Source organism: Heterocephalus glaber, unplaced genomic scaffold, assembly GCF_053883595.1.
Source record: "Heterocephalus glaber isolate CG9 unplaced genomic scaffold, H.glaber_assembly_v1.0 deba00001481, whole genome shotgun sequence".
NCBI classification, from domain to species: Eukaryota; Metazoa; Chordata; class Mammalia; order Rodentia; family Bathyergidae; genus Heterocephalus; species Heterocephalus glaber.
This window is the reverse complement of record NW_028258317.1, coordinates 11,497,062-11,522,379: the sequence shown is the minus strand read 5'-3', so window position 1 is coordinate 11,522,379 and position 25,318 is coordinate 11,497,062. Positions and strand designations below refer to the sequence as shown.

The window sequence follows — 25,318 nt, the reverse complement described above, 5'->3', positions numbered from 1 at the left end:
TTACATTTATGTTCTTTATATTTTCCATTTCCAGAGAGTTTGCAATACAGACAGACTACATACACCTTCTCAGTAAAACAAAGTAACCTGGATCTGGTGATCTTTTGTTTGCTTTATGATTTCTAGAATTCTGTATGTAATATTATTGAAAATTTCCCACTTGTGTGGTCTTTGGAAAGTTAAATACCACTACTAAATCACTATCTTCTCTAGGTGATATATTTGAGTAGGTAAGTAGGGGTTTTTGTGATAATTGGAAATTATCCTTTAGTGATTAAAAATTCAACACCTTACCCTCTCTCTATAGTATCAACGGTGCAGAATCTGGGACAAGTTGCATGAAGAGCATATCAATGCAGGACGTACAGTTCAGGTAAGGCTATTTTATTTTTCTGATAAAACAATATGAAAAAGATAGTCTTAAAAAAATGTAACTAAAATAATATAGATTGAGAGCCGGGGATTTAGCTCAGTGGTTTCACCGCCTGCTGCGCAAGCGCAAGGACCCGAGTTCAATCCCCGGTACAAAAAAAAAAAAGTAATAATAATAATATAGATTGAAAGCTGGGGGTTGAGGCATAAACCTATAATCCCAGCAGGCAGAAGGACTACCTCAAATGTGAGGCCATCCTGGATTACAGAGTGAGTTCAAGGTCAGCCTGAACTTCATAGTGAGAGCCTGTCTCAATAAAAAAAAAAAATATAAAATAATACTAGTTGAGTACCTCTTATTTGAGGCCATACTTTTTTGGTTTTTTTGGGTTTTTTTTGGTACTGGGGATTGAACTCAGGATCTTGAGCTTGAGGCAGGCAGTGGAACCACTGAGCTAAATCCCCGGCGAGCACCCCCTTTTTGAAATGGTTGTGACCAAAAGTGTTTATGATTTCAGATATTTTGGGACATTTGCATAATGAGTTATTGTGGGGATGAAATTCAAGTCTAAAATGAAATTCATTTCACCTTTTATACATAGGCTGAGGGTAATTTTCTACAGTTTTACCTATGTTTTGACTGTAACTTGTCACGTGAGGTCAGATGTGGAATTTTCTATTTGTGGCTTTGTGTTGATGCTCAAAGGATTTTATTTCATGTCACCAGACTTTCCTCTGGAAAAGGATCATCAGCTTATACTCTCACAGTCAATACAATGGACTCTTGACTTAATGAGCTCAATTCATTTGTGAGAGCTGGTTGTACCTGAAGTTCTTGTAAATCGAGACTATTTTTCCCACAAGAAATAATGGAACTACCCATAATACATTCTGAACCTCCCAAATCACTCCTTAACTAACCTTTTCATATAAAAAAGGGTTGTACACTGTGTGTAATGTACTAGAAACACCAATAATTTTCCTTGTGTATTCACCAAAAAGTTATAAAATGTGCCTAGTTTACCAGAAAAATCAGTTGCATACTGTACTCATCATTTCAGTTGACATCTCTGGCTTGCAGGAAGGAAAGATGAATTAGAAAATGGTTTTATTTTGGAAGGGGAGAGTACCCTTCCATAGAAACATCAGGAGTCTGACCCTCTGGTGCCCTTTCTCCCTTGGGAGAGTCTGTAGCCCACTAAGACCTGCTTCTGGATCAGTAGGTCTCAGCTTTTTCAGAACTAAAAATTGGTCTAAGGTTGTCTGTTTCTGTCTTTTCTTTAATGCTGTTCTATAGTATGATATGACATTATCATTAAGCAAGTGAATGCAACGATTGGCTTTTTCTCTGTCTGGGTGGGTCTCTTCTATAAATATTTTTAGCTCTGTCCATTTTTTCAGAATTTCCTTTATTTCAGAAGAAGAACTTTGCTGTACTGATTGTTGATAAGCCCTCTCCTCTTCAGACAGCTCCTCAGCTGCCATTCTCTGTTGCTCAGCCAGGGGTTGCTAAAGTTCCTCTGTAGATAGTTCTGAGGGCTCCTCCATCCATTCCTCAGCATCACCATTATCTGCAAGCCTGTGGACTCTGCTATAGTGACAGTGTCATCAACCTCAGGGTCAGTTGAAAGCCCAGTCTTCAAAGTCTTTCTCCTGTATAATTTTAGGCTGCTCTTTCCTCCATGCAGATCTCAGTGCCCTTAGAGAGACATTGGCCCAGGATTTCTCAGTTAACCCCACTCAGTAAAGGATGTTGTAATGTTCCTTCCAGAACTTTTAAAGGGTTAAATCTGTATCTGAGATGATCTGGAAGCACTTCAGGATCAGTTCCTTGGCGTATAGCTTCTTAAAGTCAGCTATAACCTGCTTCCATAGGCTGTAGTAGAGGAGTTGTATTAGTGGGAAGAACTCCACTGAGAGCCATGGCAGGGGCGGGGGTCGAGCAGGAAAATTGTCTATGATGAGGAAAGCCTTGAGTAGTAAACCCTCATCCTCTAGATATTTCTTAACAGTAGGACAGAAAGCCTCCCTGATCCACTCAAGAAAAAGTACTTATTAGCCAGGCTTTTGTGTTAGATCTCCACATGACCCCTAGCTTATTCTTCATGACTTTATGTTTTATAAACACTCTATGGGTCTCAGTGTGATAAACCAGAGAGGCTTTATCTTGAGTTCACCACTCACATTGGCACATAGCAATAAGGTTAGCCTATCCTTCATAGGCTTGTGGCCTGGCATTTTCTTTTCTTCCTGGGTAATGTGTGTTCTCCTGGGCATTTTCTTCCAGAAAGGGCCAGTTTTGTCACTGTTGAAAGTTTGATAAAAGCAAAAACCATTTCTCTGTGTCATCATTTCAAAGTGGTGTATATAATTTTCAGCAGCCCTTTTATCACCACTGGCTGCTTCACCATGCCTAGTTGTACTATGAACCCCAGTTCTTGCTTTAAAATTGTGAAACCACCCCTTACTGGCACAAAATGTTTCACCATTATCACTCATTGATGGATTATCCTTTATAAGATCTGCATTTAGGGCTGGGGATTTAGCTCAGTGCCATGACTTGCCCATGACTTAGGTTTCGCCTCCTGCTGCGCAAGCACAAGGACCTGAGTTCAATCCCTGGTACAAAAAAAAAAAAAAAAAAAAGGAGTGATCTGCATTTATAGCCCTAGCTTTTTTACAAATTGTAGACTCAAATAGGCTATAATCTGCCATCTGCCTTTTGTTTATCCACACTAATAATAGCCTTTCTACCTTGCCTAACACTGTTGAGCATGACTTACTAATTTGAGTAACACCCTTAGCAACACTAGCTTCCTTATACAAATCTTTTCTCTGTAAGATTGTTAAGATGGTGGATTTTGACATGCTGTACATGTTAGGGAGATTGATCACACGGATCCCACTCTTGTATTTCTCCACAATTTTCATCTTCTTTTCAATTATGATTACTTTCATTACCTTCCCTTCCTTTCTTAGCTTCTTTTCTAGCCTTTTGGGGGCCATTTTGAGAGCAGTAATCATAGCAGTTGTATCAAGTACTGATTGAAATCACATCCACAAACATGCACACTGGGCTCATACTGACGCTTACTTACATTTACATATGCTTTTCTGGCATCAAGAGTCTTTGTTTACAACTGCTCAAATGGCTGGCATTTGGGTTGCAAGTCAAGATTTTGATCGTAAGTTTAAACTAAAATCCAAGTTATCATATGTGAGGCCAGTTGTGACTTGAGGGTACACTGTACCTTGTCCAAAAACTTAAACTGGTATTATCCATTTCTCAAATTTTTGCTAATTGGTAGGCTAACATAATGTTAATTTGTTATTTTAACTTGACTTTTTTTTTTTACTGCTTTGAAAGATGAAAAGGTTTTTTTTCACATATGCCCTGGGAAATAATATTTCATAATTGTTACCTATTTATTTTCCTTGCATATATTATATTATGTTAATGTCTTGTATATGAGCTCCTTATAATTTGAAAGATATGGATCTTCTGTTTATATGTATTGCAGATATTCTTTGGCAATTATTTGCTTCTTTTTTTAATAAAGAAAATATTTAAAAAGTCTTCTATGAAAAAATAAAGCAAAATTTCATAACAAATTAATTAAAGAATAACACTAGTTAATACACTATGTACCATAATCTTAAAAGAATAGCCAAAATGTTAAGAATACAAGTCATAGACAAAAAAAGACTCTTACAAAAAAGAAATAAACAGATAATAGCACAAAACTTTCTTTTCAATAAACTAAGAGATCCTAGTGGTATGAAAGAAACAAGTTAACATATATATTGAAATATTTTTGAAACCACAGAATGTATAATTTGGGGAATTATTAGAACTTCTTCCTCCTTATTTCTCTATCTTATTTTTTTCATATTTTCTTTAACATTTACTAGAACTATGTACAATAAATTTTAGGGTATTTTACATAAGATAGCCACTGTAAAAATTTACATAAAGGAAGGAAGATAAATGGTTAAGGAGGGCCCAGTCCTGTGGGATATTTTCTCAGAGCATGAAAGTCAGAGTTCAGTTGGGGTAAAGGGTTCAGACTGCCAGATTAAGTGGATGTTAAAAAATTTAAAATCCAGGCCTTTGGGTAGATAACTAGACACTGGGACCACCAGCCCCCATCTAGTCATCTACTAGGATTCTTGCCCATGACTTAGGAAATGCCATTCTAAAGATGTTTTTCCCATTAGGCAAAGTCTCAAACATTCATTCAGTCCCGAACATAGAGATGACCTCTCCTCCTTGCCCAGAATATGAAGGAACCCACAACTTTTGGACACTACTGACCAAATCTCCCCAATTTTAGTCCTTATTTCCACTTTTCAGTTTCCCACACCAGAGAAACAATGTTGCACTCAAACATGTTGTCTGATTTATTTCTCTTGAGAGTATAGTCTCAAGATCCATGCATTTAGCTATAAATGTCTGAAGCTCATCCTTCTTTGTGGCAGAGTAGTATTCTGTTGTATAAACCACATCTTTATCCTCTCTTCAGTTGATGGGCATTTGGGCTGTTTCCAAGATTTAGGAACCACAAACTGTGCTGCTATAAATGTGGATGTGCATATATCACTGTAGTAGGATGTTTTTAATTCTTTTGAGAAGATACCCAGCAGGGGAATAGCTGGGTCAAATGGAACCTCTAGTTTTAGTTTTTTTAGAAATCTCCACACTGACTTCCACAGTGGTTGCACCAGTCTATACTCCCACCAGCAGTGGAGAAGGGTTCCTTTTTCCCCACAGCCCTTCCAGCATTTGTTATTGGTTGATTTCTTGATAGCAGCCATTCTTTCTGGAGTGAGGTGGAATCTCAGTGTTGTTTTCATTTGCATCTCTCAAATGACCAGTGATGTTGAACATTTTTTCATGTATTTATTTGCTGTTTGTACTTCTTCATCTGAGAAATGTCTTTTCATTTCAGATGTCCATTTTTGGGATCATAAATAATAGTCCTTTATCTGATGAATAGCTGGTAAAATTTTCCCATGCTGTGGTTTGTCTCTTCACTCTGTTAGTGGTTTCTTTTGCTGTGCAAAATCTTTTTCAATTAGCAATAATCACGCCTCGGATAAACCTCATTGGCTATGATACTGCCACTGCACAAAGCTTGCAAAAGTAATGAGATGAGGTTCCAGTTGTTGATTCTTTGTAGTATTTCCCATGAGGTCTGGGTTTTGTTCATGAGGTCTTTGCCAATGCCTATGTCCTCAAGCATTCTGCCTATTCTTTCTTCCATCAGATTTAGTATTTCTGTTTTCATATTTAGATCTTTGGTCCATTTCAATATTTTGTTACTGCATGCTGAAAGATATGGGTCTAGTTTCAATTTTTGCCATGTGGAAAGCCAGTTTTTCTGGCACCATTTATTAAAGAGGATATCTTAGATATTTTGCTCCTTTGTCAAAGATTAGGTGGCTGGGTATGTCTGGAGTTGTTTGCATCTTCTGATCTGTTCCATTGATCCTCAGGTCTATTCTTTTTTCAGTACCATGCTGTTTTTATCACAGTAGCTTTGTAGTATAATTTCAGGTCAGGGATTGTGATACCCCCTGCCTTGCCCTGGTTGCCCAGAATTACTTTTGCTATTCTAGATCTTTTCTGGTTCCAAATGAATTTTAGGATTGTTTTCTCTAATTATGTGAGATTTTTGATTGGGATTGTATTAAATCTGTATAACAATTTTGGAAGTATGGCCATTTTTACTATATTGGTTCTTCCTCTCCAAGAACAAGGGATATCTTTTCATTTTCTGACATCCTCTTAGATCTTCTTTTTCAGAGTACTGTAGATTTCAGTGTAAAGGCCTTTTACTTTCTTCATTAGATTGATTCCTAGGTATTTCATTTTTTTGGATGTTATTGTGAAAGGGATTATTTCTCTAATTTCTCTCTCAGCGAGCTTGTTATTTGTGTACAGGGAGGCTATTGATTTTTGAGTGTTGACTTTGTATCCTGCCTATGTCACTGACTTTGGTTATCAAATCTAGAAGTCTTTTGATGGAGTTTTTGAATTCTTTTATGTAGAGTATCGTATCATCTGCAAATAATGACAATTTAACTTCTTCCTTTTCCATCCTTATTCCTTTTGTTTCTTTCTCTTGTCTAATTACTCTGGCAATGAATCATCAAGGAAATTATACACCATGACCAAATTGGATTCATCCCAGGGATGCAGGGATGGTTCAACATATGCAAATCAATAAATATAATACACTATATTAACAGAGCCAAGGACAAAAACTATATGATGCTCTTAATTAGATGCAGAAAAAAACATTTGACAAGGTCCAACACTAATTTAATAATAAAAACCCTACAGAAAATTGGTATAGATGGTCTTTATCTCAATCTGATAAAAGCCACCTATGACAAAAAGATTTCGTGAACAAAACCTCAGTCTCAGGTGAACTAGCACAAAGAATCAACAACTGGAATCTCTTATTAAAAAGCTTCTGCACAGCAAGAGAAACCATCAACGGTGTGAAGAGACAACCCACAATGTGAGAAAAAATTTTTACTAGCTGTTCCTCAGACAAAGGTCTACTATCTAGAATATATAAAGAATTTTTAAAAACCAGATCTCCCGGCCCAGGGATTTAGTTCAGTGGTTTTGCCACCTGCTGTGCAGGCACAAGGACCTGAGTTTGATCCCTGGTACCAAAAAAAAAAAAAAAAAAAAATCAGATCTCTCAAATTTAAAGACCCAGTCCAAAAATGGGTGTCTGAAATGAACAGAACTTTGTCAGACAAAGAAGTAGAAACAGCAAATAAATATATGAAAAAATGTTCAACATCACTGGTCATTTGAGAGATGCAAATGAAAACAATGCTGAGATTTCACCTCACTCCATAAAGAATGGCTGCTACCAGGAAATCAACCAATAAAAAATGCTGGTAGGGCTGTGGGGAAAAAGGAACCCTTCTCCACTATTGGTGGGACTGTAGCCTGGTGCAATCATTGTGGAAATCAGTATAGAGATACTTCAAAAAACCAGGGTTAGAGGTCCTGTTTGACCCAGCTATTCCTCTGCTGGGTATCTTCCCAAAAGAATTAAAAGCATCCTACCACAGCAATATATGTGTACCCATGTTTATAGCAGCACTGTTTGTGGTAGCTAAATCTTGGAAACAGCCCAATTTCCCATCAACTGGAGACTGGATAAAGAAAATGTGTGTGTGTGTTTTTAATAACATGGAGTACTACTCAGCCATAAAGAATGAGAAACTAGAGACATTTATAGCTAAATGGATGCACATTGAGGCCATACTCTTAAGTGCAACAAATAGGACACACATATGTAAATGCTTAATAGTTTGTCTGTGTGAGAAACTGAAAGTGTAAATAAGGATCAAAATGTATAATAGATAATGTGGAATAGAAAAAAAAATGTCCAAAGGGGAAGGGGAACTGGGAGGGGTAGGGGCAAGGAAAGAAGGGAAAGGAAAAAATATGAGAGAAGGAAATAATGGAAACAAAATTTTTGTAAATAGGGAGAAATGGAGGGGTTGATGGGAGGACAGGGGAATGGGGGAAAAAATAAGAACCAAGATATATCATGTAAAGGTATAAGATCCCAATGATGAATGTCATATTGTATACCTAAAATGTACCAGTAAACTTAATTTTTAAAAAAGCCACCTACAGGGGCCGGGGATTTAGCTCAGTGATTCCGCTGCCTGCCTGGAAAGGGTAAGGACCTGAGTTTGATCTCCAGTACCAAAAAAAAAAAAACATCTACGACAAACCACCAGCCAACATCATATTAAAAATACAAAAACTGAAAGCTTTCACTCTAAAATCAGGAGCAACATAAGGATGTCCACTGTTACCACTCTTGTTTAATATTATTTGCTTCTTTAAAAATGAGTTCTAATTATTTTAAGCTAGTTTCTTAAAAGAATATGTTTACATAGTTTTAAAAGCCAAATACCTTTGAGTGCTTATAGCAATTGATCTTTATCTCCAAAAATAAATTTTAATTATTTTTAAACTTTAAAAAGTAATATATTTATGCAGTTTAAAAAGCCAAATATATTTAGAAGGTTTACAGCACCCTACTGTTCTCTCTCTTCACGTCCTGCTTAGAAGCAAAAGCTGTAAGTCCTTTTGGTCATTTTCTATGGTATTTACCTCTTTATTACTAAATATCATTTGTAAACTGGTATTTCTTTTCTTTTTTTTTTTTTTTCTGGTACGGGGATGGAACTCAGGACCTTGCACTTGCCAGGCAGGCGTGGTGCCACTGAGCTAAATTCCTGGCCTGGTATTTCTTTTTTTTTTGGTACCGGGGATCGAACTCAGGTCCTTGCGCTTACAAGGCAGGCAGTGGAACCACTGAGCTACATCCCGGCCCTGGTATTTCTTGATTAGTTGAATTTAGATGTTTTTCATTTCTTGCCAAAATAGGTGGGATGCTAGTTTTTCACTTTGTTCCCCCTTCCATCTATATAATTACATCTATTACAGTCTTTGGTTTAATTAGTGCTCTGTATCTCATTATTATTTTGATTAGTGAAATACAGTACAATCCCTTACTTTTTGTGACGTTAATAATTGCCTCCCATCTTTTCTGTAGTATTGGGAGTTGAACCCAGAGCTTTTCCACTGAGCTCCAACTCCAGCCCCTTTCCCCCTTTTTAACTTTTATTTTGAGACAGGGTTTTGCTAAGTTGCTCAGCTGGGTCTTGAATTTGCTATTCTTGTTCTTCAGCCTTCCAAGTGCTGGGATTACAGGGGTGTACTACTGCACCCTGCTCCATTTTTTTAATTGACTAGCTTTCTGAGTATTTGTGATTAATTTTTTGACTAGTCCATATCTCAGTTACATACTATCAAAAATATTCTTCATATGTTCAGATACATCTGATCCATTTGTTATTTTGAAAATTCCCTCCTGAAGCCGCCCTTTCTCTAGGTCCATTGCGGCCTCATACCCTAAGCTTGCTGCACAGCTGCTCTGGGACTTTCCGTAGATGCTCCCTTGTATCAGGTCCCTATTTTCCTAGATATCATGTCTTCATCATTTTTTATTTAGCCCATTATTTTTCTGGCGTGATTGTTCAGTACCTAGAAGGTTAATTTTGAAGTAATTGTATGTCTCAAAAATGCCTTCATTCTCCCTTCACATGTGATTGCTAATTTCACTAGGTATAGAATTTCATTTGGAATTCTCTTCTAATAGTGAAGTCTCTCCAGCTCTTTTGTGTTATTCTTTTAAAAAACTAATTTTCTATTTTCACAGTCTGCATAAACCACCCCCTTCCTGGGAGCTTTTGTGATCTGTTTATCCCTGGTATTCTGAAATCTGATGATAATGTGCATTGTCTTAGACCCTTTCACTCTGAAAACTTGTATATTTTAGTTTTGGGAAATTTTCTTTGATAATTTATTTGCTTCTATTTTTTCTTTTTCTTTTTAAAAATCTTGAATTGTAAGGGTTAGAAAACTGGCTCACAGGCCATATCTGGCCTTCCATCAGCCTCGTTTTTTAATATATGTCTTTGGCTGCTTTCATAACTACAGTGGCAGAGTTGAATAGTTGCAAAAGAGACTGTGCATGCAAAGCCCATGTATTTATAGTCTGCCCTTCCCAGCAAAACTTTGCTAACCCTTGTTCTATTGGAGTGCATGTTTAATTTTATATTCTAGCCTTTTGAGAGATTTCTGTAGTGTTATCTTCAGCTCTTTATACCGAATTATTTATTTCTACTATTATGATATCTAATTTATTAGAGCTTTTTCATGTCTGATTTCCCCTTTTTCATAGCATTTTGGTTGGGAGGGTTAGTTTTTTTGAGACAGGGTCTCACCATGTAGTTCAGACTAGCCTTGAACTCACTATGTAGCCTAGGCTGGCCTCGAACTTGGACCGATCCTCCTACCTCTACCTCCCAAGCGTTGGGATTACAGGCATGTGCCACCATGCCTGGCAGCATTTTGTTCATGCATATAATAGCTTTTATTTTTCTGAAACACTAAAAAACTGATTGCCCATCTCCTGGTGGATGTCACTTAAAGGTAGTTTGGCAAGCTGGCATTTTTCTTAAGGAAACATCAAAATATCAGTATCTAGAAGTCGGTGTGGTTGAGTTTTCTAAAGGTGAATCCTCATTCTCTCTTTGGGGCAAGCATTTTATAGAGCCATAGAGGCAGGTTAGGCAAAGCTTTCATTGTTCATGACAGGCTTTCACACAAATCCCTGCTTTTAGCTCTATGCCTGGAGTTTTTGAATCTAAAGTCAGTTTCTCCAAAGAATGCATGAGCCTCTTGATTTTCAAAAAGGTTAGTGTGGCTGTGGTGTAGTAAATAGATTGGGGCAGAATGAAAAATGAATGCAAGAGATCATTAGGAAAAGTTGCAGAGGTCTAGGAAGTATGCGTATAGCTTAGTGCTAAGAGATGGGGAAAAACAGATTTGATTTGAGATTTAAATGGAAATATGACTTGTCTACATGGGTATATATTTTACTGCTTGTTAACTAGATGGTAGGCATAGGGAGCAAGGACTCTGTCTCCACTATTTGTATATTCCACAGCACCTGGTACTTGGCAAGATTGAATGATATTGAGCATGTTAATGTTAATGAGATTATTATGACTTGGATTTCTTACCATCTTCACTGTTTAAAACATCATTTAAAATATCCCATGATTTGTTTGAGATATTGGCTATGGTTAAAGTATTTGTTTATTGATTTTTAAAAACGTATATATTTACATTATTGACTTCCATCTGGCACAAGATTTATGTGTGCCGTTAAAATAATGAGATCAAAACTATTGTTAGATATAGGTATTTATTTAATTTTAATCATATCTGTCCTGAATTTTGTGTTTAGGCTTGTTCTTTGGTAGTTTGTGTAAAAGTTATTTTTGGAAAAACAATTTCATGAACAGTTATAGATTTTTTCCAAATTTATCACTATTAGATTCATGTAAGAATTATTTTTTTCATTTTCATCATGAAACTTTTTTGAGAAAAAGAATCTCATTAAAAATTTTTAGCAGCACTTGTTTGCAGTACATAGTGAATACATTCATTGTGGGTAGCTGGAACATACACATAACACCTTAATGTCAGTCTTTCGTGGTTAGTGCTTTTGATGTCTTGTTCAGTGAATCCTGTCTATCCTAAAAATCAAGAATATAAATAAGAATTTGTTTCAAACTATTTCATTAATTTCTTCCTAGGTACCTAATTGTGTGTGTGTGTTGGGGGGGAGAATCCTGCATGTGTACAGAGGGAGGGAGGGGGAAGGCAAAGTGTATTTGGAGGAAATGTTCATTGCCACCTTTCTTTTAATTTATAATTTTTAACTTTTGCTGCTGTGTGTAGAAATGTAGTTATTTTTCATATATAGAGATCTTATACCCTATTATCTTTAAATTTTTATTATTTCTAGTAATTGGTCTATAACCCTTTTGGATTTTTTTTATACTTTAACTTTGTTTGAGTAATATTTTTATTGTAATAGCATTCATTTTTGTCTAATTTCTTTCTTGTTTTGATTCCTTGTATTTTTTTCAATTTGGCTCCCTGGTTATTGGAAGAAACAATTGGTTATAAATAAGCTTATTCAAATATATCTTTTTTTTTTAACAAGTCCATATAAAAAAAGATAACAGTCCCTGCTGAAAAAAAATTCTTAATGCTATTTCTGCGTATTATTTTTTCTGAAAGTAAAATCTCATTATACTATATTATATATCACTTAAATCATATATGGTACTGTTTGCTTGAGAAGTTATTTACTATCTCTGAACTTTAGTTTTCTCAGCTGTCAAATTAGCATAATAGTTTGTAACTTGTAGGACGGTTGTAAGGATTCTTAACGTTGTCTGCCAAAGACCACCACAGCCTCCACCAGACAATAAATATTCAGTAAATAAGAATTAATAAATTTGATTTGATATTTCCACTTTAATTACTACACCAAGCTAAAAAATTTGATTGTTTGTTTAAAACAGAGTATAATTGCATCACTTTCCCCTATTTTCATGAACTTGTCATACAAAAGTATAAAATACATGTTTTAAGGTGCCAGGGATTTAGCTCAGTGGTTTTGCTGCCTGCCTCACAAGCACAAGGTCCCAAGTTCGATCCCTGGTACCAAAAAATAAAAAATAAAATACATGATTTAAAAGCTCAGTGTCCTCTGCCCTCCTCCCCAAATACTTAACATATAGTAATAACACTATTTGATAGTAGAGGACTCTGAAAAAATGTCAAAATTTCTGCCTTAGAAGAACTTACCTAGATAGCCATTCAAAAAAGTTAATTAAATATTTAAATAACAGTTTAAAACTTCAGTATAAGGGCCGAGGATGTAGCTCAGTAGCTCTGCGGCAGCCTGGCAAGCACAAGGTCCTGAGTTCAATCCCTGGTACCAGATAAACAAATAAAAAACCTTTAGTTTAAATCAGTATATGACTGTCATGTGTTATAGAAACCAATAAATGATACCATGCTAGGTATCTGATCTGGGTGCTGGATAAAGGAGAGTTATTTTCATTATTTCAGATGAGAGAAGGCTAAAGAACAGAGAAAGTGTTTCTCTAAAGTAAGAAATACAGGAATCTGGCATAGTCTTGGTGTTCTTGGCTGGCATTAAGTCTGGAGATATTTTTAATATTGACTCAGGTGGATAGGGACAGCAATACTGTACTTAACACATATGTAGTAGGTGCTCATTGGAGTTCTGAATAAACAAATCTTTTCTCTCCTTAAATTTTACTCTTTCTAGTGGTTTAGTTAATAGTCTCTAAGCAATATATATATATTTTTTTGATATTGAAATGTGTGAAGTCATTGCACTACTATCTGTGCCTTAATGTAGTAGTTAAATAACACAAAGAATAGTCCAGATTTATTTTAATTAAATAATTATGACTCTGGAGCCCTTAATAATAAAGTATATGATGTCTAGAGTGTATTTACTCTAAGTTATTTAAATGTTTACCAGTGGACTTGTATTCTGCATTTGCAAAGAAATCAGATAATGATAACAAATGTTTTCTGCTGTATACAATTTGTTCTCAAACTCACATGTTGTAAAAACACATTAGGAATCCTAAATCAATATTTAACAAAAGCAAATATGTGCACAGCCACTCAGCTTTTAATCATTAAGTACATAATTAGTCATTTCTCAGTATTTTTAATTAACTTGGAATAATTACCTTTTATAATTATCAGTATAGATAAGCATATATCTTTTAATCTTTAGACAGAAATTTTAGGATATTCCTGAAAGAAAAAAACCCATAACTAGTTATTAAATTTAGTTATTAAACTAAAGTTCAGTGGGTCGAGGATGTAGCTCAGCAGTGCAGTACCTGCCTGGCAGGCACGAGGCCCTGATTTTGATGAAAGGTCATCTTAATTTTTTTGAAATTTTTGGCCATAGTCTAAAGTCTATTTCTCACATACTGCAAAGCTCATTAAATACTGAGTTGATGTACTTTCTTATTTAAAATTTACTTCACTGATTATAAACCCATTGATCTACCTTGTGAATATTTCTGCAATTCAGAATTTAGTATATCTGCCTTTCTGGCCTGATTATTAGAACAGCAGAAATGTTTGAACATTTACTGTTTTCTAGATACTTAATCTTGACAGTGGGGATACCTCTGTGATCAAAACAAGAAGAAAATTTTATTTGCATAAACTTGTATTTTGGGAGTGGCAAGTGGAGGGAACAAAAATCGATTTATTTTCATTTAAATATTTTTTATGGAGGGCCGGGGATTTAGCTCAGTGGTACCACGCTTGCCTCGCAAGCACAAGGTCATGAGTTTGATCACCGGTACCAAAAAAAAAATTTTTTTTTATGGAACACAGTGATGTTTTGATACATTTATGCATCGCATAATGATCAAATCAAGTATATCCATCACATCAAACATTTATCACTTCTTTGTAGTGAGACCACTCAAAATCATCTCTTCTAAGAGCTATTTTGTTGTTGTTGTTGTTTTTGGTACCAGGGATCAAACTTAAGACCTTGTGCTTGCGAGGCAGGCAGCGGAACCACTGAGCTAAATCCCTGGCTCCTCTAGCTATTTTGAAATATAAATACATTATCCTTAACTGTAGTCACTGTGCTGGGCAGAGAACACCAGAACTTCTTCTTCCTTTCTAACTTTGTACTCAGTGACCAACATGCACTCTCTCTCCTTCCTTTCTACTCTCTTCAGCCTCTGGTAACCACTACTCTTCTCTCAGCTTCTATAAGAGAAACTTGTTAAGATTCCTCATATGGCCCAGAACCCGGAAGGAAGCTCCCCCGCCACCATCCCAAGCTCCTAGGGCAGAGAAGCTGAGCTGGTCCCAGCACCTGGAAGGAAGCTCCCCCACCGCCATCCCAAGCTCCTAGGGCAGAGAAGGTGAGCCACACGGGTACCAGATGCAACCCCCCTCCCCACCCCCACACCGTGGAAATGAGAAGACACGTAAACAAGCCTCAAAAACAGACTTCTGGATCACCTACAGCAACCCCAAAGGGAGATGAGATGGAACAATCTGATACTCAACCACCTGGACTCTCTGAACTGGCAACAAAAGAGGATCTGGGGAAAATGAAATCAGAAATAATTACTCAGATAATAGCAAAGATTTTGCTCATGGTGCAAGACATGATTAATAAATCTAGAGAGGACACAGATTAAAAAAATAGAGGATCTGAGGACCATGATGGAATCCCAACATAGGAAACAAATGGAATCCATAAAACATACAAACAGATTTCCAGGAGATTAAAAACTCCATTGAAAGTCTGCACAGCCAAATGAACCAATGTGAGGATAGAATTTCAGATATAGAAGATAAGATTGCAATTAGTGACCAAGAAAAGAAAAATTGCTTTAAAATTGTAAAGGAACACGAGAAATCAATCCAGCAGCTGCTAGATGATGCAAAGAAGAATAACATAAGACTGGAATCAATGAAGAAAGAGGAGAGTGCAGATGACATAAAAAAACTGTTCACAGAAGTGATGGCAGAAAACTTCCCAAGGAGGGGAAAAGAACTTGACATACAGATAAGTGAGGCATGTAGGTCTCCAGCAAGCCTTGATCAAAAAAAATCTACACATAGGCATATAGTAGTTAGGATTCCAGAAATCCAACAGAAGAACAAAATTCTACAAGCAGTGAGAGAAAAGAAAGAAATCACATACAAAGGAAAGCCCATCAGAATCACAGCAGACTTCTCAATGCAAACCCTCAAGGCAAGAAGAGCTTGGAGTGATGTATTTCAAAGCCTAAAGGAAAACAGCCTCCAACCCAGACTGATGTACCCTGCAAAACCAGCTTTCAGAATTGATGGAGAAATACGATACTTTCATGATAAAGAGCACCTCAGGAACTTAATGAATATCAAACCAGCACTCCAAAAAATTTTAGACAATACCCTAGGAAAAGACAATGAGGATCACAACCCCAGGAAACCCAGCAGAAGAAATCCATTGGACGTGACAAATTAAATGCAAAGGGGGAGAATCCAACAAAAAGAAAAAGTCATGACAAGGCTTTTAAAACTTTTGACTTCATCTCCCTAATGAGTGTATAATTCAGTCTTATTATTGTACTGATTAGTATTTTTCTGATTCTAGAGTTGCACACCTTTCCTTGTGCTATATTCGCTATTTATCATCTTCTTATGTCTACTTTTTAATTGGGTTACCTGTTAATGACCTGTAAGAGTTCTTTATATATTCTAGTCCTAGGTTATATGTATTGTAAATATGGTCTGTTTAAGGACTACTTTTCATTTTAATGATGTCATGTAAAGTTCTAAATTTTGATGGAATCTCATTTATCAATTTTTTTCTTTTATACATCATGTCTTTTGTATCTTAGGTAGTTCTTGCCTACCCTGAATTCATAAACATTATCCTTTATAATTTCTTGGTTTTATACTTTTAGGCTTTCATATTTAGGTTCATAGATCCCTTCAAGTTATTTTCATGTATGGAAATAAAGAGCTGAGGTTAATTTTTTATATACGGATACCAGGTGTTCTAGTGCCATTTGCTGAAAACACTATCTCTTCCTTGGCTCTTGAATTGAGTTTATATTCTATAAAATGCTAATGTTAAATAATCTTTCAAAACTCAGTAGACCATATATATGTGGTTCTAGTTCTAGATTCTCTGTTTTATTCAAATGATCTATATGTCTTTCCTTACACCAACACTGCCTTGATTACTGGAGCTTTAGAAGTCTTAAAATTAGGTACTTAAATGTCTTCCAACACTGTTTTTGGTTGTGGTTTTTTTTTTAACTTTTCTAGGTCCTTTGTACTCCTACATAACCTTTAAATTTCAATATCCAATTCTTCATTTATACCAAGTATACACAGACCTGAATTTTTATATATACCTTGTGTTTTCTAATCCTGCTAAATTCAAATAGAAGTTCTAGGGGCTCCTAGAGATTTCTTAGTATTTTCTCTGTAGATGATCATTTCATCTACATATAAAGATTTTGCTTCTACCTTGCCAATCCTATCCTAAGTGTGTCATTTTATTGCCAGACTATTTTGGTGGGGCCTAGGTTTCAAAGTTTAATGGACAGATAAAGAGTAAGCATTATCTGCCCTTCTTCCCCACCTTAAGGAGAAAGCATTGTATCTTCTCCATTCATATAAGGCATTCTCACTGGAAGTATGGAGTACAAGTCTTTAATCTGTTGAGAAGGTTCTGTTCTACTTCTAGTCTCCTGATAGCTTTTACCATGAACAGCTGTAGAATTTAGTCCAATACTTTTTCTCCGACTAGTGACAGGATCATATGGCTTTTTCCTTTCCTCTGTTAAAAGGATGACTTTTGGGGGTGGATCTTCCAATGCTGAACCAACACTGCCATCCCTATAACAAAACCACTTTCTACATACTGCCAGATCTGACTTCTAATAGTTTGTTTTGTTAAACAAATTTCTATCTGCTCATACTTTTTTCTTCTATTATCTTTATCCAGTTTTAGGATTAGCACAATGTTGAGTTCCTAAAATGAGGGGAGAATTGTTCCTTCTTTTTTCTGCTTTAAGTGTTTGATATAATTTATCATTTGAAATGTATATGAGCCTGCTGTTGTCATATAGGTAGGTTTTCAAGCTAGGAATATACTTCCTTTAATGGGTGCTATTCAAATTTTATACTTCCTCCAGAGTTAGCTTCATTAATTTATCTTCCAAGGTACTTCTTAGAAGTTGTCAAATTTATTTCAAAACAGATTTTTGAAATATGTTTTCTATATCCTTTTAAATTCTGTAAAATCTGTGGTAATGTCTCCTAGATCTTGATATTATAATTTTAAAAAATGTATAATTAATATTGTGTAACAGGAAGAAAAGATCTAAAGGAGCAGGGGAAGTGGGAGGGGTAGGGAAAAGGAAAAAAAGGAAAAGAAAAAATATGAGAAAAGGAAAAAAATGGAAACAAGGTCTTTGCAAATAGGGAAGGGTGAAGGGGGTGAAGGAAGGGCAAGGGAAGGGGAAAGAAAAAAGAACCAAGATACTCATGTAATGGTACAAGATCCCAATGATGAATGTAACTGTGTTTTATACCGAAAATGTACCAATAAAAGAATTAAAAAAAAAAAAAGAAGCACAGACTTTAGGTCCTACCTTCAGTGCAGCAGGATGCAGCAGCACCTCCCAAATTAATGTGTATGAGAATTGCCTGGGGACCTTGAGGAAGTGCAGATGCAGGAGACCCAAGGTGGAGTCTCAAACTGTCATATCTAACCAGCTCCCAGGTAACACCCATCCGCACTGCCACTGATGAGCCACTCTGCTTTTGTGGACCTCCATGAGGCTTGAGCAAGACCTGGGCTGGCATCCTGGCTGCACCTGTTCCCAGATGTGATTCTCACTTTTCTCTCAGCCTCTATCCCACTGTTCCTGAGGGTGCACCTGTTGTCTAGGTGACTTAGAATCTGGCTGTTCATAATGGTCCAAACTACTCTTAATTCTGTGTTCCTGCTTCTTTAATCTTCAATGCTTCTCTGTAGACTCTCCTTCTGGTCTCCTTTCCCCTCCCTGTTTATTCAAGAGGGGAGTTAATCCTGAAGGTCCTGACCTAGTGTAATCCTACTAGTCACCTTCCTTTCCTTAAGTACATCAAGCATGTCTCTGACTCAGGGCCTGGGAATATGCTGATTGCTCTGCCTGGATCACTCTTGCTCCCGATGACTGTCTGTCTCCCTCCCATCCTATGGCTCTCTCCATTCCCATGCCTCCTGATCCATCATATTTAGGGCATTCATTGTATGCTTATATATGCTCAGGCCTTTCCCAGCCATACTAAAATAGCCACCTTAGAGCTCCTCTTCACATCTATATGAACTACTTATTCTATATGAACACCTATTCACATCTATATGAACTACCAATCCCCCTTACCTACTTTATTGTCTCAACCAAGCAGTTAATAACATCTAACATACTTAATTTTTCATTTAATTTTTGTTTGCTTTCCTCTATGGGAGTAGAGTGACACATAGGACCTTAATAAATAAATAAATGGGTGAATATTATAAATTGTTTGATACATTAAAACCTTCTTTATAAGAAGATAAGCATAGCTAGCTAGACTAATACATGTATTTTTTCTTCTTTTTAAGTAATTTTATTGGTACATTTTGGATATATGTAATGATCACATTCATCATAGGGAATTTATACCTGTACATAATTTATCTTAATTCTTTTTTCCTCAATCTGATATAGGTATTAACTACAAAAAGAAAATGTATTCTGACTTCACATCCTTTTATATGTTTCTTCTACTGTATTTATAAACTGAGGTTAAGTACTTAAAAAAAAAAGATTCCTCATGTGAGTGAGATCCACATGGTATTATCCTTCTGTGCCTGACTTATTTTACTTAACGTAATGTCCTCCAAATTCACCCATATTGTTGCAAATGTCAGGATTTTGTTGTTTTTATGACTGAATAATATTCTGTTTTATGTGTGTACCATCCCGTTTTCTTTATCTATTAATCCAATGATGGATATTTTGATTTGATTGTGACTGTTGTGAACAGGGCTACAATAAACAGGAAGATGTAGTATCTTTTTGACATACTAGTTTTATTTCCTTTGTGTAGGTGCCTAGTAGTGGAATTGCTGAGCCATAAAATGCTGTTTCTTATTTGAAGGAAATTTCTACTTTCTTTTCTATAATAGCTGTACTAATTTACATGCCACCAAGAATGTAAAAAAGTTCTCCTTTCTCTATATTCTTGCCAGCATGTGTTATTTTTTGAGACAGATTTCCTTTAAAATAAACACGTAACATGCAGATGGATATAAGTGCCATGGAGAAAAATAAAGCGTAAAATCATAGAAGGTAATAAGCTTTTATATAAGTAGTGGTTGTAGAAGGTTTCTGATGATATTTGAGGAGAGTGAAGTCATAAACCATTGAGAATAGAGTTTTCCAAACAGAGGGAAGGTCAAGTGTGAAAACTTTGAGGTTGCTTGGCAAATTCCAGGAATCATAAGGAGATTGTGTGGCTGGTGTGACCAAGGAGTGTGTTGGAGATGTTTATTTGTTTTATTTAGACAAGGTCTCACTACCTAGTTCAGGCTAGCCTTAAACTCTGTGTTGCAGCTCATGCTGGCTTTGAACTTGTGGTGATCCTCCTGCCTCAGCCTTTTAGTGCTGGGATTACAGGGATTTTCCACCACACCTGGCAAATAGTAATTGCTATTCTATAACTTTTTAAGAAACTGCCAAACTATTTTCCAAGATGGCTGTACCATTTTATATTCCCAAGTATTTCCTCCAGGTCTTTGCTAACATTTGATGTAATTAGTCTTTTTAATTTAGCCACTCTAATCTGTCTGTAATGGTATCTCATGATTTTAATTTTTAATTGCCAAATGATTAATGATGTTTCTGTTTTCTTTGGAACCTAGGATTTTTTTTCCATTTCATCTCCTTTCTTGTCTCAGTTAGCTATATCTCTCCTGTTATAAGGACTGCTTTAGCACCTGTAGGATACATCTTATCAAAGTTTATTTTCCAGTCATATTATACTGTTTCACATATGTTGATTTTTTTTGGTACTGGGGGGTCAAACTCAGGACCTTGTGGTTTCGAGGCAGGGGGCGGAACAACTGAGCTAAATTCCTGGCCCTATTTCACATATGTTTAAGAAACTTACAGTGTACTTCTGTTTCTCTTCTCTCAGTCTTTGTGCTGTTTTTCTCATATGTTACTTTTACAAATATACCTTATAATACTTAATCAGTTATCCTTTAAGGTGGTTAAGATATTAAGGGTAAAATTTTATATATTTAACTGGGTTGTTTCTGTTTCTAATGTGAATGTCTGTTTTGGTTTTCCCTTTGCCTTAAAGATCTCCTTTAACATTATTTAGAGTATGGTTTTGCTGTGGTAAATTCTTTCTTCTTTGTGTATCTGAGAAGTGGTCTGTCTTTTTTTGTAAAGAATTTTATAAAGAAATATATAGAATTCTTCATCGATGTTTTTCTTTGAGTAAAGGTGCTATTTTATTATCTTCTCACATTCATATGAAAAATGTTTCATTCTTACCTTTATTCTGCTATACATGTGTCTACTTTCTCTGGTTGCTTTTAAGAGTTTCCTTTTATCACTGGTTTTGGGCACTTTTTTTTTTTTTTGGTACCAGGGATTGAACTTGGGACCTGGGCACTTCTTGATAGGCATTTTGTTCATTTGTCTTGTACTTTGAATTTGTTGAGCTTCTTGAAATTCTGGATTTATTATTAAATTGAATTTAGAAATATTTCAGCTATCATTTCATTTATTTTTCTGTCCCCTCCCTTCCTTTCTCCTTTAAGAATTCCAATTACACATATACTGGGCCACTTAATGGTATCTCACAGCTCACTGATGCTTTTGATTTTTATTTTTTTTTCTATTTCATTTTGGATATCTGTTGCTATGCCTTCATGTTGCTAGACTCAGCAGCAGCAGTGTCTAATCTGCCATTATTTTATGTAGTGTATTTTTCATCTCGCTATAGTTTCCTCTTTTAGAATTTTGATTTGGGTCTTTTAAAATATTTCCCATATCTCTTAACTTTTTGAACATATGAAATACATTATACTAATTTATAATAATTATTTTACTATTCTTTTTACTAGTTTTAATATCTACATCAATTATAGGTGTATTTTGATTCATTGATCATTGTCTTCATTATGGGTAACATTTTCCTGTTCATTTGTATGTGTGGCGATCTTTGATTGGGTCTTCTTTACCTTGTTAGGTACCAGATAATTTTACATTACAGTAAATTTTCTTGAGTTTTATCCAGGAATGTAAAGTTACTAGTTACTTGCAAACAGTTTAATCTTTCAAGTCTTACTTTAGTGAATTCATTAACTAGAATTTAACTAAAGCATGGTCAGTCTGTGTGTGCATTGTTGTGCCTCATTAATAAGACAAAAATCTTTCTGGATATCTAGTTCATTTTGCTGGTGGGAACAGGCACTGTTTCCAGCTTTGAGTGTGTTCTATGCACTATTTCTTTTAATCTTTTCATATGTTTCTTTCCACAGCTTTGGATAGTTTCCTACATAGAATGTTTTGATTGGTTCTCTGCTGAATAACAAATATTTAGTGACCTCCTAAATAGTGATATATCAGGGCACCCCCCCACCCCCGCTCCCGTCCATCCAGGGTGCTTTCTCTGTGCAGCTTTCTTCTCTGCATTACTGTGTTCTGAGAGTTCTGCCTCAGACGGAAGCAGATATCCATCTCTCATTATGTTTGCAAGTAGAATAGATTTAACAGTCTTCTTCTCTGGAATAAGAAAGAACTAACATTAAGAAAGAATTGTGATCAAATTTTGAAACAAAATGAAAGAATTGGAAATTGTTACTACTGTAAATCACTGAAGAACATTAACTTGCCTTTTACAGACATGTGCTCAGCCTTGGTTTTTGGGGTTTTTTTTTTCCATAGTATGATGATGTGGAACTTGTTAAGAACATAAATTTCTAGGACTCATGATAGAGATTTTGATTCAGTAGATTTTGTACCACATTTGGAAAGATAATGCTCTGCAGAGAGTTCTTCCCAGTTCCATAGTTAGCACAAATCCACAAAAATGAGATCGGCAGTGGAATTTATAGAAGTGAAAAGTGACTTTTCATGATTTTACTAGGAGAAATATAGAACACTTGAGCTATGAACTTTATAATTTCTAAGAAAAAGTATTTAAAAGTGAGAAACAATAGAAAAGAAAAGGAATAAGATCAGAGAGCACAGAAGCAAGGAATATAGTCAGATATTAGGAGAAGAAGAAAAGATGAGAGAAAACAAGGCCAGGTAGTGAATAGAAGAAAAGATGGAAGAGTAGTTTCTAAAATGATACTATTAGAATGTAAACTACTTTAGGTTCTCATGAACTTCAGAAGAATTTGTAACTTAAATTTTTGTTTTTTAGAGGAGGGGTTTAATTTGGTTTACAGTTCATAGATGTAACTTAAATTTTGCTTTAAAATTTTTATGAACTGATTAATCAGGATTTAGGTGCCTCCCCACCCCCACCCCCTCATTGAACTCAGGACCTTTGCACTGAGTGACAACATGAGCCCTTTAAATTAATTAATTAATTAATTAACTAAGTCCTTAAATTGCCCAGGCTAGGCTGAAACTTGTGATCCACTGCCCCAGCCTCCTTGAGGCTGGGATAACAGGAATGCACCACCATTCTCAGCTAAGGATCTTGACCTCTACCCCAATTTTCATAGGTTTATATAATTTTAGAGGAAATTAAATCGGAAACATCATCAATTTTAAAGACACAGTTATTTTGTATGCCTCTAAGAAAAACTACTTCTAGTTAGCTGTTGCTCAATGATTATTTAAAACCATCTATTGTAAGATACTTCAGTTTCACTGATGTTACAATTTGGAAAAGATATTATATCCTAAACTTGATCATATACAGTATTGAGAAGACTTTTATTTTTGTAATCTCTTCTTTCTATTTAATGTGTTGCATTTTCCCAAAGCTATTTTTTCAAAGACAACTCAAATCTCTCCTCCATGAAATCTATCTGTATCCTTACAGTCAGATATATTTCACATTTCCTTTGAGCATGTTTCTTATCCCATTTTTTTTTCTTATCCCATTTTAATTTTGAATTTTTCCTTAATAGAAAATCAAAAGCAAAATAGGAGTTAAGTCCTCCTGGTTTCTCTGCATCATCTGCTAACATTATACCATCTGCTCCAAGTGGTAGGGCTGATCCTTCTTTCTTATTCTTGCTGAACATGTATTTTTTAATCCTTTTTATTGTTCTTAACATTTTTCACCAGCCTCCGCTCATTCTGGGCTTACTTCACTTACATGATTTTCCTTGTTTCACACCGCTCTTTTGTATTCATGTGCCTTTCATCACCTCTCCCCTTTAAAATGCTTTTAAAATTTATCATAGAATAACTTGGACAACATATTAGATTCCTTATTTACCACTTTATTTCTTATAGACTAATTTTCATAGTGTCAGAAACTCGCTTTAAGGGCCAGGATTTAGCTCAGTGACACCAGGTCTGCCTGGCAAGTGCAAGGTCCTGAGTTCAGTCCCCAGTACCAAAAAAAAGAGAAACTCATTTTAGAAACTCCTTTTTAAAAAAAATCTTGTTACAGTAAAATTTATGCTATAGCATCATACAGCTTTTTTCTTTAAACTTGATAAAATTAGCTTCTCCAAAGAATGGCCAATCCCAGTATTCCATTTTCTATTAAAAACTCCAAAATAACACAGTACTTTCTCTTGAGTCTCCTTCCTTTCACTATTTTATGCTTGTATGTCAGAATTAATTCCAAAGGAGAAGTTACTTTCATTATTTCTTCCACCTAATGAAAGAAGAAATAGTTCACATGCTAGTGGCTAATAGTATGCTTTTCTAAGGAAGAATTTTAGTTGGTTTTCATGATAGTTGGTGATCTCTTTTGTTGTTAGATCATTACTGTGTTAATTTGTGGAAAATATTAAGAAAACATTTATTCATTTACCAAATTTATTGAATTGTACTTTATATGAGAGACCCAAATACAACCTCAAAAAGATGCAGTGGTGAATTAGGCATAGTCCCTGTTCTTACAAACTTTATAATCCAGTGGAATGGATAAATTAACTTTTTTTTTAATCCAGAAAGGTAGTATTTAGTATATTTCCACAATAAGATTCCTACTCAACTTTATCCTTACTCAAAATTTTCAACTGTATTTTATCCTTAGATAAATTGTCCATTCAAGTCAATATAGTATTCTTTTCTAAAATATTACAGTTTTAAATTTTGAACTATAGCATATACTATAGAGTGCCTAAGTCATAAATATACAACTAAATAATTATACTGTGAATACTCATATACTACTCAGATATAAAATAGATGATTGCAGCATCCTAGAAGTCCCACATAACTTCTTCCCAATTACAGTCACCTTTTCTGCCCTAAAAGTAATCACTAATTTTATCTCCATGGTAAGTAATTTTCCTTATACTTTTGCCATCAAGTGTGGTCTTAATACTGTAGCTTGGTTTAGCCTGTTTTATTCTTAAACATTGTATAAATTGAATTAAACAATGTATCTTTTGTGTCTGGTTAAGATTTACCTCTTATTTTCTATAACAGTAGTCCTGTGATTGATCTATTGAAATGAATCCATCTATTATTGCTGTATCTTATATGCTACTAGATTTAAATTGCTGAGATTTTCTGTAGAATTTTTGTATCCTGTTCATTAGAGTGCATGAGTCTGGTCTGAAATTTTCTTTTTTCTGACTTTCTTTGTCAAGCATTGATATTGAGGTTTTGCCATCAAAAAGAGAATAGTTCACTACTTTGAAGAATTTATGTAATCTTTAATCTTTAATTAACTTGGAAAATTTGTATATATCTT

General features: G+C 35.3%; 2 protein-coding genes and 1 pseudogene across 6 annotated transcripts in view; 1 reads left to right on the top strand and 2 right to left on the bottom strand.

Moving 5' to 3' along the window:
* The window catches only part of LOC147825814 (uncharacterized), a 49,768-nt gene extending 31,450 nt beyond the window's left edge, over window positions 1-18,318 (bottom strand). Inside the window, exon 1 of the mRNA XM_087184248.1 lies at window positions 18,028-18,318. Within this exon, the coding sequence (XP_087040374.1) occupies window positions 18,028-18,241 (214 nt within the window). The 5' untranslated portion in view covers window positions 18,242-18,318. The remainder of the gene's footprint in view (window positions 1-18,027) is intronic.
* Stx17 (syntaxin 17) overlaps window positions 1-25,318 on the top strand; it is a 106,194-nt gene that overhangs the window by 46,337 nt on the left and 34,539 nt on the right. For all 5 annotated transcript variants that reach the window (XM_087184246.1, XM_087184247.1, XM_087184244.1 and 2 more), the window contains exon 3: window positions 308-373. In XM_087184246.1, the coding sequence (XP_087040372.1) occupies window positions 308-373 (66 nt within the window). The remainder of the gene's footprint in view (window positions 1-307; window positions 374-25,318) is intronic.
* On the bottom strand, window positions 5,429-5,508 carry LOC147825815 (U4 spliceosomal RNA; annotated as a pseudogene).